We start from the raw sequence: 17,807 nt of genomic DNA, 5'->3' as shown, positions 1-17,807 counted from the left end.
CACAGCGCGGCCCGCGCGCCGCGCAGCGACCAATCGGCGGCGCCCTTGCTGGCGGCCAATCCCCGCGCCGCGTCTTGGGCGGCGTTGTCGTGGCAACGGCGCGACGCCATGCCGGGCCCGCGGCCTCCGCCGTGAGTGGGAGCGGGTCGGGCCTAAAGCTGAAACGTTGTGGAAATTAAAGGGCTTTAAATCCCTAAAAATGCCTGGGAATGCATGAGAAATTATAGCACGGGAGCAATTAAAATAGAGCGTTAATTACAGTTAATGAGGGGGAAAATGTTCCGTTCGTATAAATGGGTTACATCCCTTAAAGACTTAGTAATGCATAATAAGTTGTAATATATAATAAATTGTTGTAATATATAATAAATATAAGTGGTAATATATAATAAATATATATATATAATATATAAAAAATGCCTAATGACTAATTACAGTATGACAGCAACTATAATAGAGCGTTAATTGTAGCTAATGAGTGGGAAAATGTTCTTTTTGTATAAATGGATTACATCCCTTAAGGACTTAGGAATGCAAAATAAATTGTAATATATAATAAATATAAGTGGTAATATATAATAAATATATATATATAAATGCCTAATGACAAATTATAGTACAAAAGCAACTATAATAGAATTAATTGTAGTTAATGAGTGGGAAAATGTTCATTTTGTATGAATTGATTACATCCCTTAAAGACTTAGGAATGCAAAATAAATTGTAATATATAATAAATATAAGTGGTAATATATAATAAATATATATATAATATATAAAAAATGCCTAATGAGAAATTATAGTACAGAAGCAATTATAATAGAGCGTTAATTGTAGCTAATGAATGGGAAAATGTTCATTTTGTATAAATTGATTACATCCCTTAAAGACTTAGGAATGCAAAATAAATTGTAATATATAATAAATATAAGTGGTAATATATAATAAATATATAAAAAATGCCTAATGACAAATTATAGTACAAAAGCAACTATAATAGAATTAATTGTAGTTAATGAGTGGGAAAATGTTCATTTTGTATGAATTGATTACATCCCTTAAGGACTTAGGAATGCAAAATAAATTGTAATATATAATAAATTGCATTCTGTAATATGAAATGATATTTAATGAATTACATAGGTGGCCAAAATTCTTAATTATAAACTGGTTACATCCCTTAAAATGCATAAATAAATGAATTATAACATGTGATACATTATATTCTACAAGAAGCCCTAATAAATCCGTGGTAAATTCCTTTATTATAAATGGTTTGCATATTTAAATTAACGGGCAATAGGTAATGAACTGTAATATAAAATAAATGATATTCTATAATAAATGATATTCTATAATAAATTACATTTTATAATAAATTGCATCCTATAATAAATTGCATTCTATAATAAATTGCATTTTATAATAAATTACATTTTATAATAAATTACATTTTACAATAAATTGCATTTTATAATAAATTGCATTTTACAATGAATTACAAAGCATAAGAAGTTATAACAAATAAATAATCAAAAGCCCTATTTATAAATGGTCGAAATCCTTTACAATATTAATTATTATACACAATAAATTGTAATAAATGGCTGCACTCCTTTCTTATAAATGCTTAAAATCCTTTGCAATGATTATTTATGCAGCAAGAATTATGATTTAGAATAAATTATAATCAATAAATGGCTGCAGTGCCACAATCTTGTGTTAGAAATGGTTGGCATCCCTTAAAATAATTGCCAATAAATTATAATAATCCTTAATTATAAATGGTTTAAATCCTTTAAAATAATTGGAAATGTTGTAAATTGTCATAATTATTATTATAATTGTAATAAATGATTAAAGAAATAGTAGAACCCTTTGTTGTAAGAGGTGGAAATCCCTTGAAATAATTGGTAATATATAATAAATTATAGGAATTCTTTATTAGAAATAGTTACAATCCTTTAAAATAATTGATATTTTATAATCAATTTTAGTACAGTTGAAATGGTAAAAATCCTTTATAATAAATGGTTAAAATCCTTTAAAATAATTGTAATAAATAAGAAGTTATATAAGAAATGCTAAAAATCCTTTATTATAAATAGTTAAAATCCTTTAAAATAATTGTAATAAATAAGAAGTTATATTATATAAGAAATGGTAAAAATCCTTTATTATAAATGGTTAAAATCCTTTAAAATAATTGTAATAAATAAGAAGTTATATAAGAAATGGTAAAAATCCTTTATTATAAATGGTTAAAATCCTTTAAAATAATTGTAATAAATAAGAAGTTATATTATATAAGAAATGGTAAAAAATCCTTTATTATAAATTGTTTAAATTCTTTATAATAACTGGTGATGTGTAATGAATGATAAAAGAAATAGTAAAATCCTTTATTTGAAGAGGCTAAAATCCCTTCAAATAATTGGTAATATATAATCAATTATAAGAATCCCTTATTATAAATGGTTAAAAGTTGTTCAAATCCTTTAAAATAATTGGTATATTTTATATATTTATTTATTTATCATTTATTTTTTATTTATTTATTTATTACTTATTTATTATATTTATTATATATTTATTTATTATATATATTTATTTATTATATATATTTATTTATTATATATTTTTATTATATATTTATTTATTTTATATATATATATAATATACCAATTATTTTAAAGGATTTGAACAATTTTTAACCATTTATAATAAGGGATTCTTATAATTGATTGTATATTACCAATTATTTTAAGGGATTTCAGCCTCTTCAAATAAAGGATTTTATTATTTCTTTTATATAATTTATATATATATATATATATATATATATATATATATATATAAGACATTGGTAATTATAAGTAATTATAAATTGGTAAATATAAGTAATTATAAGTAATAATTTTAAAAATATAAGAAATGGTAAAAATGCTCTATTATAAATGGGTTTGATCCTTTCTAATAGCTGGTGACAATTTGATATTTATAAATAGAAATGTTTATAAATATTTGCTGGTGATTCCAGGGCCAGCAGAGCCCCGAATTCCCGGAGAACTTCCACGGCTTCCTCGGCTTCCCAGGGAAAAGCCACGCGGAGCGGGGCCCTGCCGGGCAGCCCGGGGGCTGTGCAGGTGAGGAGGCCCAGGAGCAGCCCTGGCATGGCTGGGTTGGGAAAGGTGGGAAAACCCAAATCCACCTGAGGGAAGGATGGAATGGTTGGGTTGGGAAAGGTGGGAAAACCCAAAATCCACCTGAGGGAAGGATGGAATGGTTGGGTTGGGAAGGGTGGGAAGAGCCCAAAATCCACCTGAGGGAAGGATGGAATGGTTGGGTTGGGCACCCTTGGGAAAAGTGGGAAAAACCCAAATCCACCTGAGGGAAGGCCTGGAATGGTTGGGCTGGGAAAGGTGGGAAGCCTGGAATGGTTGGGTTGGAAAAGTTGGAAGAGCTCCAAATCCACCTGAGGGAAGAACTATGGAGCCCTGGAATGGTTGGGTTGGCCACCCTTGGGAAAAGTGGGAAAAACCCAAATCCACCTGAGGGAAGGATGGAATGGTTGGGCTGGGAAAGGTGGGAAGGACCCAAAATCCACCTGAGGGAAGGCCTGGAATGGTTGGGTTGGGCACCCTTGGGAAAAGTGGGAAAAACCCAAATCCACCTGTGGGAAGGCCTGGAAAGGTTGGGTTGGGAAAAGTGGGAAGAGCCCAAAATCCACCTGAGGGAAGGATGGAATGGTTGGGTTGGGAAAAGTTGGAAGAGCTCCAAATCCACCTGTGGGAAGAACTATGGAGCCCTGGAATGGTTGGGTTGGGAAGGGTGGGAAGAGCCCAAAATCCACCTGAGGGAAGGATGGAATGGTTGGGTTGGGAAAGGTGGGAAGAGCTCCAAATCCACCTGTGGGAAGGATGGAATGGTTGGGTTGGGAAAAGTGGGAAGAGCCCAAAATCCACCTGAGGGAAGGATGGAATGGTTGGGTTGGGAAAGGTGGGAAGAACCCAAAATCCACCTGAGGGAAGGATGGAATGGTTGGGTTGGGAAAGGTGGGAAAACCCCAAAATCCACCTGAGGGAAGCCTGGAATGGTTGGGTTGGGAAAGGTGGGAAAAACCCAAATCCACCTGAGGGAAGGATGGAATGGTTGGGTTGGGAAAGGTGGGAAAAACCCAAATCCACCTGAGGGAAGGATGGAATGGTTGGGTTGGGAAAGGTGGGAAGGACCCAAAATCCACCTGAGGGAAGGATGGAATGGTTGGGTTGGGAAAGGTGGGAAGGATGGAATGGTTGGGCTGGGAAAAGTTGGAAGAGCTCCAAATCCACCTGAGGGAAGGCCTGGAATGGTTGGGTTAGGAAAAGTGGGAAAAACCCAAATCCACCTGAGGGAAGGATGGAATGGTTGGGTTGGGAAAGGTGGGAAGGACCCAAAATCCACCTGAGGGAAGGATGGAATGGTTGGGCTGGGAAAAGTTGGAAGAGCTCCAAATCCACCTGAGGGAAGGCCTGGAATGGTTGGGTTAGGAAAAGTGGGAAAAACCCAAATCCACCTGAGGGAAGGATGGAATGGTGGGGTTGGGAAAGGTGGGAAAAACCCAAATCCACCTGAGGGAAGGATGGAATGGTTGGGTTGGGAAAAGTGGGAAAAGCCCCAAATCCACCTGAGGGAAGGATGGAATGGTTGCGTTGGGAAAAGTTGGAAGAGCTCCAAATCCACCTGTGGGAAGAACTATGGAGCCCTGGAATGGTTGGGTTGGGAAGGGTGGGAAGAGCCCAAAATCCACCTGAGGGAAGGATGGAATGGTTGGGCTGGGAAAGGTGGGAAGAACCCAAAATCCACCTGAGGGAAGGATGGAATGGTTGGGCTGGGAAAGGTGGGAAGAGCCCCAAATCCACCTGAGAGAAGGATGGAATGGTTGGGTTGGGAAAAGTGGGAAAAACCCAAATCCACCTGAGGGAAGGATGGAATGGTTGGGTTGGGAAAGGTGGGAAAACCCCAAAATCCACCTGAGGGAAGGCCTGGAATGGTTGGGTTGGGAAAGGTGGGAAAAACCCAAATCCACCTGAGGGAAGGATGGAATGGTTGGGTTGGGAAAGGTGGGAAAAACCCAAATCCACCTGAGGGAAGGATGGAATGGTTGGGTTGGGAAAGGTGGGAAAAACCCAAAATCCACCTGAGGGAAGGATGGAATGGTTGGGCTGGACACCCCTAGGAAAAGTGGGAAAAGCCCAAATTGCACCTGTGGGAAGAATCATGGAGCCCTGGAATGGTTGGGTTGGACACCCCTAGGAAAACCCCAAAATCCACCTGAGGGAAGGCCTGGAATGGTTGGGCTGGGAAAGGTGGGAAAAACCCAAAATCCACCTGAGGGAAGGCCTGGAATGGTTGGGTTGGGAAAAGTTGGAAGAGCTCCAAATCCACCTGTGGGAAGAACTATGGAGCCCTGGAATGGTTGGGTTGGGAAGGGTGGGAAGAGCCCAAAATCCACCTGAGGGAAGAACTGGAGAGCCCTGGAATGGTTGGGTTGGGCACCCTTGGGAAAAGTGGGAACAGCTCCACATCCACCTGCAGCAAGAACCAAAAAACCTTGGAATAGTTGGGTTGGGCACATTTGGGAAAGGTGGGAAGAGCCCCAAATGCACCTGAGGGAAGAACTATGGAGCCCTGGAATGGTTGGGTTGGGCACCCTTGGGAAAAGTGGGAAAAACCCAAATCCACCTGAGGGAAGAACCTTGGAGCCTGGAATGGTTGGGTTGGGAAAAGTGGGAAGAGCCCCAAATGCACCTGAGGGAAGAACCTTGGAGCCTGGAATGGTTGGGAAAAGTGGGAAGAGCCCCAAATGCACCTGAGGGAAGAACCTTGGAGCCTGGAATGGTTGGGTTGGGAAAAGTGGGAAAAGCCCCAAATGCACCTGAGGGAAGAACCTTGGAGCCTGGAGTGGTTGGGTTGGGAAAAGTGGGAAGAGCCCCAAATCCACCTGCAGGAAGAACCTTGGAGCCTGGAGTGGTTGGGTTGGGAAAAGTGGGAAAAGCCCCAAATCCACCTGAGGGAAGAACCTTGGAGCCTGGAATGGCTGGGTTGGGAAAAGTGGGAAAAGCCCCAAATCCACCTGAGGGAAGAACCTTGGAACCTGGAATGGTTGGGTTGGGAAAAGTGGGAAGAGCCCCAAATCCACCTGAGGGAAGAACCTTGGAACCTGGAGTGGTTGGGTTGCACCTCCAAGCCCATCCCATTCCCAAAGCAGGCAGCTCCCAGCATCCCAGGGCGCTCCAGGCTGGCCTTGGGCACTTGCAGGGACGGGGCAGCCCCAGCCTGACAATAATTAACATTTCTAACCTCAGATTTGTGGCTGGAGCAGCTCCTGTCTTCACCCAAAATGCAGAATATTCCCCAAAGGTAACCTGGGAATCACAGGAGCACCTCAGCGCCCTTCCTGCACCAAAATATTCCCGGCATTAAAGAGCTGTGTAATTGCTCACCTGATTTCTTTGGCTGCTGTGATTTGTCAGTGGAGGGGATGGATCAGAATCAATAACTCCTTGAGTTATTGATCCAGAATCAATAACCTTGGAGCTGCTTACGGAACGAATGAGCTGCAGAAGGCACAGGGAGGAGCAGAGCTGGGTGTGACAGTGACAGGAACGTGGCTTTTCCCAAAGAAATCCCAAAAAGCTGGGGCTGACCCTGCAGGAAAGCAAACCCCTTCCAGGTGCCCTCCCTATTCCTGGCTGGGCACACAGGGAATGATCCTGATAATTTCAATTTTTCTCCAGGTTTTTGATGATGAAGGGAAGAATGTGACACCCCTGCCCCTCTTCCAGCCAGACCCAAACGCTGCTGTACCCAGGCAAGAGAAGTTTTATTAAAAAAAAAAAAAAAAAAAAAGCATTATCAGTTCTTTATAAAAAGTAAAGTATGTATTTTAAAGTATTTTATCTTTTTTTTGTGGTGTTTAGTAAGTGCAGACAACCTTTTATGCAAAGTAATAAAATATAGACATTAAAATATCACATTAAAATATTAAAAATATCAGTTCAACTATCAAAATATGTTTAACATAATAAAAATTCTCTTTAATAATATTTAAGCAAGTTACCTGTCTGTGATTATGTGCATCCATCTCCAAAAATGCTCTTAAACAAGGAATTTGGAGTTAAAACTCCTAAATTATGTTTCACTACACTTTCATTTGCAAACATCCAGCACAGAGGGAAAAAACAAAGCCAAAAACTTTGGGGTGACAAACTCAATTAAGTCTTGCAGAGAAGGGAAATAATTATTGGTGTTTGAAATGAAAAATCCTGAGCCACAGCTTTATCAAAATGCAAGGAATAATTGTAATTATTTACGATTTATAGTTACAACTGTAAACACTGATTTCTGAGATGAAGGTTGCTCTTTTTGCCATGTTTCCCAGGCTGGCTGTCCCAAAGGACAATCCCAGGGCTTGGGATGTCAACCAGGAGCAAATATACATTAAAAATGACTTTAAAATACAAAGTGCCTCTAGAAAATGAACACTTTTTTAGTTTTTTGAGCCAATTTCTGCTTGTTTCTTGCCCCTGAAGGACACATGGAAGCAGCATCTCAACAACCCAGTCTGGCTTAGATGAGACAGAACCTCAACAAGACGCAGCTTTGAGCTTGTCTGGTAAAGAACACACCCAAATAATTCGAAATTCAATATCTCAAATTCCATATGCCGGGATTTGTGAGACCCTGAGCCAGCCCAGGCCTTTCCAGAATTAATTTTTCCCGTTGATTTGGAGCAGCAAAGGTGTTGTTTGTTGGTCCCCCAGCTGTGCAGCAGGAGGGGGAGGCAGCCCTGACAGAGGCAGAGCTGGAGCAGAGGGTGGAGATTCTCCTGTCGGAGACGGCCACGCTCGGGATGCTGGACCTGCCAAGTGCCCTGCTGTCCACGGAGGCAGAGCAGGCTCACAGGCTCCTGTAAGGCACCTGCTGTGTGCAAGTGTGGAAAGTGACGTGACACGTGTGCTGTTAGCATAACTTTGCTATAAATATATTGATTATATGTTTATATATATTGTACATGACATTATACATGTTGTATTAAATTATGTTGTATTATATGTTATGCTATGCTATATTATACTATATTATATTATACTATATTATATTATACTATATTATATTACACTATATTATATTATACTATATTATATTATATTATACTATATTATATTATACTATACTATATTATATTATATTATACTATACTATATTATATTATATTATATTATATTATATTATATTATATTATATTATATTATATTATATTATATTATATTATATTATATTATATTATATTATATTATATTATATTATATTATACTGCATTACATTACATTATATTATAGTATACTATACTATATTATACTATACTATACTATATTATACAATACTATATTATATTATACTACATTACATTACATTATATTATAGTATACTATACTATATTATACTATACTATACCATATTATATTATACTATATTATATTATACTATGCTATATTATACTATACTATATTATACAATACTATACTATATTATACAATACTATACTATATTATACTATACTATACCATATAATATAATATAATATAATATAATATAATATAATATAATATAATATCATATCATATCATATCATATCATATCATATATCATATCATATCATACTATATTCTACTATATTATATTCTATTCTATTATATATTCTATTCTATTATATTCTATTATACTATATTCTACTATATTCTACTATATTATACTATACTATATTATACTATATTATATTCTACTATATTCTACTATATTCTACTATATATTATATATCACATATTATATATTACATATTATTATGTATTATATATTATGTGATATATATTATACTATCTATCTATCTATCTACAGTATATCTATATCTGTAAAATATCCAAAAAGCAGGACATTGAAGCCATGGAAAAGCCTCTCCTGATCAGCTCCTTGTTAAAGACACTGAGAATTCCAGGCAGAATTTCCCAGGGAGTCACCAGCCAGTGTTCCCTTTGTTTTCCAGGGAGAGGAATAGGATTTACGAAGAGATTTGCAAGGCTAAAATTGGCAGTGAGTACTTTGAAGAAAAGATGGTGCAAACCTTCTGTGGAGCTGCCAAAACCAAGGAAGTGCAGTGTGAGAGCATCACCACGGCAGAGAAAGGTAAACCTGGCCAGGGGACTGACAAAAGGGACTTTTTACTTCCACTTTTTCTTTTTTTTTTACTTCCATTTTTACTTCTGAGCAGGAGATGTTGCCTCAGTTTCCTCTTCCAGAGCTCTAAGTGCAGACAGGACAGTGTGGGCTGTGGTGGCCTTTCCTGCCCCTCCTAAATCTTGATTTTAGTGCTGGAACACTGAATCCATTGCAATGAAATTGCAATGAACACCCCCAGGGAATGTTAGTGTTGGGTGTAAGAGGCCAAAAAAATTCTGGGGAATGCTGTTCCACACACTTTTCCTTTGTGTTAGTGTATGTAAAATGAGGGAATTGACCCCAAAAGTAGGTAATAATCTGTTTTGTAAAGCTATTTTTCACTTTTTTTTTTTTTTTGTGGCATCAGCAGGGCTCATTCCAACCCCTGAGCACATCAAGGCAAGTTTTGGGTGGGAGCTGGCCCTGCTCAAGGGGAGCCACATCCCAAAAAAAACCCTGATGGAGCTGCAGCAGTCACACAACAGGAGGAGCTTTAAAGTTCTCTTATCTGCTTTAATGATTCTTATTAAGCACAGGCAGCCTTTTCTGTAAATGTGTAAAAGATGGCAATTAAAAGATGAAATCAAAATATTAAATGGAAAATACCAGTTCAAATATCAAGACCTTTGGAAGCAGAGGTGGTTCCAAAGCCCAGCCCAGCAGTTGGAGTACAGGGAGCTCCCTGCAATGAGGTACCAAAAGAAGAGCCCCGTGTGACAGGAAATTCATTCCCAGGGATGATGGTGACTTCCTGGGATTTGGACAATTCACTGCCTGCCTCGGGAGCAGAACCTGCAGAGACAGAAGAACCCAAAACCCCAGCAGGGAAAAGCAGCAAATCTCCCACAGCTGAAGAGCACAGTCAGGCTGTGGCTGCCCCTTCTGCCACAGGTAACATTCCCCATTTCTGCCCTGCTCTCATCCTCCTGAACCAGGCACATCCCTGGGATTTGTGGGGAAAACCTCCTGAAAAACACTGCCTGCAACCTGCAAGGGAGTTTGCTAAAGAATCTTGAACAGGGCTGCACTTCTCTGCCCACTGCCATCAGAAATCACCTTAAATAAAGATAAATACTCAGGGACAAGGTTTGCTGGTACTCACTTTAGGAAGTAGAAGCAAAACATCATTTGTGAAAAATTCCAGAAGTATCTGAAAAAGATAAGGAAATTATAATAAGAAAATATGATAAGATGATAGAATTATAAGAAAAAAAATAGAGGAAGAAAAAATTCACAGTGAAAGCTTTTTTTTTTTTAATTCTCTGCTTTTTGCAGGTGGAGGAAAAGTCTTTCCCCTTGATCTTTCTGTGTGAACTTTTATCCTGTTCAAAGGATTTCTGTGCCATTTATCTCTTATCAGGCAGTATGGGCCCGTTGGATTCCATGATCCTTGTGGATCCATTCCAGCTTGGAATTTCTGTAATTCAACTTCTGCCATCACCATTGCAGAGAGTGCTGCTCCTGCCAGGAGCCACGAGGAGCAGGAATGCCATTCAAGAGCAATCTTAACTTCAGCGAAGCTGCAGCAGGATTTGGTTGTCATGGAGAGGATTCTCATGGAGAACATTTTTCAGCCCAAACTCGCAGTTTATCGGCAGATCCCTGTCCTCATAGGTTTGTTCCTTGCTCAGTACCCCCTTTCCAGCCAGAAATTCCTCATTTTCCACAGAAATTCCTCACTTTTGGCTGGGTAGCTAAACCCACCTGCAGCAGACCTGGCTCACTCCAGCCCAATCCAGCTGTCTGCTCCATCCCCAGCCAATTTTAGTCACGGTTTTTAGAAGTTAGGATGTCTTAATTCCTCAAACCTTCACTTCTTTTCTTTTTCCTGCAAAATATTTGCTGAAAGGGCAAATTTTTCTTCTGGTGTGAATAATTAGAGTGAGATATAACCTACAATAATATAGGGTATATATAATAATATAGGTTATGTAGTATAGGTTATATATAATAATATAGATTGTATATAATAATATCGGTTATATATAATAATATAAGTTACATAATATAGGTTATATATAATAATATGGGTTATATACAATAATATAGGTTATATAATATAGGTTTTTTATATATATATATATAAAATTATACCTATAATTAGGTAAGTGAAATATTTCCACTCACATTCTGCATCTGTACATTTTAGAACCTGTTGTTACCTCAGACACCGAGGTGGAAGAAGGTGAAGAGGATGAGGATGAGGAGGATGAGGAGGAGCAGGAGGAAACAGCAGACCCAGCCCAAAGCCCAGCAGAGGGGGCAGGCCCCAGGCTGGAGCAGCTGTGGTCATACAGGTGTGATTTAACCAGGGGTCACAGCGTGAGCAGCATGGCTTGGAACAGAGTGAACCCTGTGAGTCCACAAACCATTCCTGAGCTGGCCACAAACTGGGACAAGCAGCTGGTGGTGGCAATAAACTCCTGATGCTGGGGTGCATCTCAAAGATGCTGCTTTAATTTATAGGCTTTCCCTACACATGGGTCATCACAGCTTTAATTGGCCCAGAATTTCATGAATTGCTCCAGTTTACCCTGAGCAGCAATGTTCATAGACCTGGTCTGTTCTAAAATTGAAATGTAACCCCTGCTGCTAAACTTTGTTATCATTGATGGAGTTTGTTTGTGGTAGTTTAGACACCACGTCTTTTTCTATAACAGGAACCTCCAAAAAAAGCAGAATTCCTCAAAATTTAAGGATAAGATGCACAATAATAGCACAGAAGCCAAAGCTTCCTAAATCTGGTCATGTAAAGCTTTGTTTTCCCAACAGAATTCACTTATTAAACAAAAATAATGAATGGAAGAGAGGTAAAAAGCAGCTGAGGATGAGAAACAGAAACCCAGTGAGGGAAAAAAAAAAAAAAGAGATAAAGACCATTTCATGTTTTTGTGCACCAAATGTCCAGATATTAAACAGTTAGACACATTTAGAGACTTCAGTCTTAGAATACAGGGCAAACAATCAGCTACTTTTAAAATGGGAGTTCCACAAACTACTTGTTTAGTGCAAGAAAAGAAAAATTACTGGAGCTGAAGGCTAAAGGTTGCTGGTTTTTACTTCTGCCTGTGGAAAGGAATGAAGGGAATTCACTGGACTGTGGAAAGCTAAAAGCCAGGAGTTTGAGGTGCTCTCTGAAGCTCCTTTTGCAGCTAACCCTGAGAGGGAAAATTAGAAGTACTCCATTAAATAATGCACATTCAAATATGATTCTAGAACAATGTATCTCCTGCATAGGACAGAAGCTTTATTATTCCAGACTCTGCCTTGGCACAAAGGTGCCTTTGGAAATGTCCTGCTGAGCTTCAGGTGGAACTGAGAGCTTGCTGCTGCTGTGTGCTTGCAGGATCTCTTGGCAGTTGGCTACAGGGAGTTTGTTTCTCGGGATCAGAAGAAAGGCCTGGCTTGCTGTTGGTCACTGAAGAACCCCATGGTAACTTTTGTTTGCTTTTCCTGCAATCTGCTTTTCTCTGGACAATTCTTTATTCCCCTTTTAGCTACAGTTATTTACTCTGACTTCTCACAACGCTCAATAAAAGAGGAGCTTTCATAGATGTAACATTTACACCTCTGCAGATCCATCTGAAAAGGGATCCTTTTAAAAGCAGCCATTAAAAACAATATTTGGAAATCTCGGTTACAAAGTAAAAAAAATTCTGATTGCCATAAATTACAACATTCCAGTCTGATTTCTACCACAAACTTCTCTTGGCTAAAACTGCATTAGACTAATTTAAACCAGGCAGAGTCAAATCTTTGATGCATCATTACCACACCATGATTCCCTGCTGTCACCATAGATATTTTTATGTATTTGGTTTGGAGTAGCCTCACCTAACTTATTTTCCAGTGTCATTTTCCACCCAATTTTTATCTTTTCCCTAATTTTATCAGTTGTAGCAAGAAATACATGGTGCCAGTGAGAACAGAGAATCATTTCTGGTCCCTGTGGACCATCACTCGAGCTTTCCAGCAGACACTGAGTGCCCAGCGCTAAGAGAAGAGAGGTAAAAATCACCCAGCTCAGAACTTTGCTGTGCTTCTCTCCTGGGCAGTGGCCAGAGCGCATCTTCCGCTGTGAGCACGGCGTCACTGCTGTGGATTTTTCCCTGGCAAGCCCAAACCTCCTGGCAGTTGGGATGGCCAATGGACACGTGGCCATCTATGACGTCCGGAGCCGCGAGGACGCCGCGCTGCTGGACAGCAGGTCAGGCTGGAGCTCCAGCTGCTCCACCCTCTGAGCCTGCAGCTCTTGGAAAGGGCCAGCCAGGGAGTGCCTTTCCCTCACCCTCCAAGGAACCCCAGCTGTAATTCATATTCCACGTCCTAACTGGGACATTGCAGCCCTGGGAAATCAACCCTTACGGGACACCAGTGGTAGCTTTTGGTGCTTGCTCTCTGATCCCTCTTGCTGAGACTGGAGAGAATATCAGCAAAAGTGGGGGGAGAGCAGGAATTAAGAAGAAAATGAGAGAGGGGATGGGTGGGTGATGAGGAAAGCACCTGCCCTAAGGGCAGCTCCCCAGGTCTCTCCTACAAGGTGCAGACTGATTTCATGGTGCAAGCACATAAACAGTGCCCTGAAACTAATTATCAAAGATGTTTAATAAGGAAACATTCTCCTGGAGAAAACAACCAACGTTCAGACCATTTTTTAAAAAGAAAAGCTAAACACTTCTGTTATAAGACTTAACACTCATTACAAAGTGAAAGCTTAACTATTTTTCAAACATGTTGTCTTGTCTTTGCTCATCTATGATTTACCACGTGTATCTTTGTTGTCCCAGTGCATCCCTAAATAAACACAAAGGTCCTGTGTGGCAGCTGAGGTGGGTGGAACAGGACAGGGGTGCAACAGCAGGAGACAAAGAAGAGAGGCTGATGTGCATCTCAGGAGATGGGCGAATGACCCAGTGGTTCATTCAGCAAAGGCTGGATTGCTCTGGTGAGCACCTGAAACTGCTCTCTCTGACTCCAGCTGACATTCTTCACACCAGCAATCCCACAAAACATTTCAGAGCTGCTGGGCATCCCAAAGCAGCACGAGTTCCTCAGTCCTGTTTGACAAAACCTCCTGCTCTTTGCACAGATGTGATGAAATTCAAGCGAACAGAAAGTTGGAAGAAAAACTTACCAGGTGAGAGAGAAAGGAAAAGTGAAGGTCCCATATCACAACAGGCAGCTGGAATGTGCTTCGACTTCCATCCAGAGGTAGGCTCAGAAAGCCCTGAATCCTGGCTGAAGCATTAGCCAGGAAAACTCTGCAGCAGAGGTGGGATGCTCAGCTGGAGCTGCTTTAGTGGGAGCTAGCCAGGGACTTGGCACTGCCATTTAAAGCATATATGTTTTGAAATAAATTGCTTTCTAGCTACTAAGATTTACCCCAAATGAGTGAAATGGTAAAACAGTGATGTCCTCCTGATGCCCAGAGAGGCTGCCTGGAACAGGGGCAGTGTTAAAGGAACAAAGCAGGGATTTATTAAAGGGCCTTCAAAGGATGCACTTTGGTCAGTACAAGAGCCTGGCCAAGGCTCTACACCAAGATGGACTCTGAGTCCCGAGTTTTCACACTTTTATAAGTTTTGTTCCATTTCCACATTGGGGTTCAGTGTCCAATTCCAGCTCCAGTCCCACCCTCCCAGGCTGCTCTCCTCCATCCCCTGTTGTTTGCACTTTCTGGGCTGAAGCTGCAGCGGTGTCCTTGGTTCTGGGCTGGAAAAGGATTGTTGTGTGTGCCTGGGCTGTGAGGAGAGCTGCTGGCACTGAGTGTGGAGTTCAGAGTTATTCACCAATGCAGTGCAGAGCCTGGGAAATACGAAAGCTCAAACTTCAGGCATCACTCCCTGCCACGTTACTCACATTTCCTTGGGCAGGCCTCGGGGCAGTTCCCCTCTGTGTGATGGCCAAGGCTGGGAGAATTTGTCCAACACCTCCCACATGCAGCACTCAGCTGAGCTTCTCTTCATCCAGCTGAGTCCTTCCTCCACAGAGCACTCGAAGAATCCATGCATTTTCTACATGGGTTGCTGATAATCCAAGATTTTCAGGAGTCAAACCCCAGCACGTTGTGCATTGTTGGAGAACACACCCAGCAAATGTGCAACGCTGTGGTTCCACTTTCCCCACCACTCACAGGAGCTCCTCCCTGGAGCTGAACCCTTCCAGCCCTGGATGATTTCTGCAAGAGTGATAAATTCATCCAACCTAGGCTACTTTTCCCTTTCTTTCAGGATACTGATGTTTTTCTTGCTGGAACAGAAGAGGGCCACATCTACTGCTGCTCTTGCTCAGGCAAGGAGCAGATTCTGGGGACATACAGAGGCCATAAGGTGAGTGACACTGTAAACAAGGACAGCAGGAACTGCTCAACTCAAAAATGTAATCTTTGCTTATATTTAGTGAACATCTGCAACAAAAGAAACCTAAACTCTTATACTGGGAATGAATTCCCACAGCATAAAGCATCACAGCCTTACAGGATTACTTTCTATGCTGTCAGGATTGTTTCAAGTAATTTATTAAAACTGGTACTATAAACTGTATTAAAGCTTTAGCTCTGGCTTTATTTTAAGACAGCAATCAGAAATCTGATTGTCCTGTAGAGTTAAATAGTCTTACCTGTGGGAGAAAGGCTGGGTAGCTCTAGAAGAGATTCTGTAGCTCTGCAGCAGCACCAAGTTCTGGTTTGTTTCTCTCCAAACAGGGCCCTGTGCACAAAGTCACCTGGAATCCGTCCAGCACAGAGATGTTCCTCAGCTGCTCTGCAGACTGGAGCATCCTTTTGTGGCACCGGGATTGCCACACCCCCCTGTTAACCTTCACTTCTGTCACAGCTTTTGTTCATGACATCAAGTGGGCTCCGAAATCAGCCCTCGTCTTTGCAGCAGTGAATGAGAAGAGGGTGGAGATTTGGGATCTGAGTGTCAGCATGTGAGTAATGACTCTTCTCAAGGAAGAGTCTGAAATTTAATTGTCACACATTGTTACCTCATCAGTGTTTTTATCAGATCATTACAGCTCCACATTGGCTTGCTCAAACCATTGCATTTTGAAATATTCCTTGTGTAAAAGCAGATGGTGGTTACCAGAGATTCGGGGTGAGAAGAGAAGGAGCTGCATGCCTCATGGAGCTGATAAAGTGTAAATCTGCCCTTTTTCTGCAGAAATTGTGGCAGAGTTAGAAGGGAAAAAAAACCAAACCTGAGCAACTTTGGTAAAGATTGGATGGTCTGAAGTTGAGATGACAATTACCTGTGACCTTGTCCAGCTGCTCTGGGTTTTGTGTTACTGACAGTGTGAAGCCCTGGTGGATCCAGAGCCCTGCCACATCCTGCAAATTATTCACCTAATAGAAACATTAACCACCACTCTCCAGGTCAGGAGAAATTTTAGGCAAGCAGGGTACCTTAGTTAACAGCAGCTGGGATTTTCCTCCTGGCAGAGCTCAAACCAAGCACTGCCTCACTTGCCAGTTTCTGAGGTAACCTGGAACACAGAAAGTGAAACGTGCAGCCTTTCAGCTGATAAATGCATGGTACCCATTAACTCTTGGGTTGCAGCTTCCACCCCGTGCTCTCCTGTGCTGCCAGCCCTGAAGGGAACCTCAGCTCCCTCCTGTTTGCCAGGAACGCCGAGTGCCTGCTCCTGGGGGACAGCTGTGGCCAGGTGGGGGTGTGGCAGCTGCACAGCCTGGCTGTCCCCAGCACCGACCAGGTAGGGCTGTGCTCATTCCCCAGCAAGGCAGTCCTGGGAAACACCCAGCTGGGGAATACTGCAGTAGGTGGGATCACCATTCCAGCACCGGGTTAAAAGGGGGTGGTTCCTGCTTTTCTGCTGCCACACCACTGGGAATTAATTTCCTTTATAAACAAGATAAATGTTTGCATGCTGCCAAATAGGACAGCACAAATGCAACCCAACCTGGCCTGCCAAAAGGTGCTATTTTCCAGCATTAACAGAATTCCACAGAAGAATCAGCTCATTCTCCTCTTGTTTCCCAGGTTGGTTCCTTGTGTGACATTGTTGCTCCTGCTGGAGCTGTTTAACAGCAGCTGATATCCCTTCTCCTTGAGGAAACACTCGCTGTAGTATGAACATAAACTGGTCATCCTTTTAAATCAATAAAGTTTCTCTTTGAAGCCACACTGCTTAGAACCTTCTTTCAAAAGGCCTCGATTTCCTCCTGGAAGTCCCCTCGTTGCACCATGCATGGGTGGCCTTCTCTGGAACCCTGACCATGGAAAGGTCTCTGCAGCGTTTTCTCCTTGGGCCTTTATCCCTTTCTGCTTTCCCCCCCAAGGACTTTTCTCCTTGGGTTGAAAGCAGGCAGTGTTTGGCTGCCCAAGCTGGCTTTTTCGGAGGGCAGAGCAGAAGAAACAGAAAAAAATACTCAGCTGGAGGATTTCCAGGCACTTCCTGCCCACAGGAAACGAGGAGCATCTCCAGAGGAGTGATTAAGCACAAGCTGCTGAGCACATTATGTATGGAAACGTGTATTTTATAGATCCAGAACATGCAGCCTCTCATTATCCTGACAATAAACACCCAGC

At 41.0% G+C, this 17,807-nt stretch overlaps 1 protein-coding gene across 1 annotated transcript; it reads left to right on the top strand.

Annotated features, from left to right (window-relative positions):
• Positions 1-35: 35 nt before the first annotated feature.
• Positions 36-17,402, top strand: DNAI4 (dynein axonemal intermediate chain 4). The gene is made up of 17 exons (XM_053985750.1): positions 36-131; positions 3,041-3,146; positions 6,780-6,853; positions 7,575-7,657; positions 7,806-7,953; positions 9,086-9,225; positions 9,994-10,149; positions 10,708-10,872; positions 11,408-11,613; positions 12,605-12,691; positions 13,314-13,465; positions 14,046-14,203; positions 14,348-14,469; positions 15,489-15,587; positions 15,962-16,188; positions 16,818-16,971; positions 17,259-17,402. The coding sequence occupies exons 1-17, from the start codon at positions 109-111 to the stop codon at positions 17,301-17,303; spliced, it is 2,145 nt and encodes a 714-aa protein (XP_053841725.1). The 5' UTR covers positions 36-108; the 3' UTR covers positions 17,304-17,402.
• The last annotated feature ends 405 nt before the right edge of the window (positions 17,403-17,807 follow it).

Source organism: Vidua macroura, chromosome 9, assembly GCF_024509145.1.
Source record: "Vidua macroura isolate BioBank_ID:100142 chromosome 9, ASM2450914v1, whole genome shotgun sequence".
Lineage (NCBI taxonomy): Eukaryota > Metazoa > Chordata > Aves > Passeriformes > Viduidae > Vidua > Vidua macroura.
This window is presented reverse-complemented; position numbering and strand designations above follow the sequence as displayed.

Bases quoted from the DNA above. Each gene is read 5' to 3' on its own strand.
- DNAI4 (XM_053985750.1), top strand. From the start codon at position 109: ATGCCGGGCCCGCGGCCTCCGCC. The intron at 14,204-14,347 runs GTGAGCACCTGA...CTCTTTGCACAG, and splicing joins GCAAAGGCTGGATTGCTCTG to ATGTGATGAAATTCAAGCGA. The intron at 16,972-17,258 runs GTAGGGCTGTGC...CTTGTTTCCCAG, and splicing joins CTGTCCCCAGCACCGACCAG to GTTGGTTCCTTGTGTGACAT.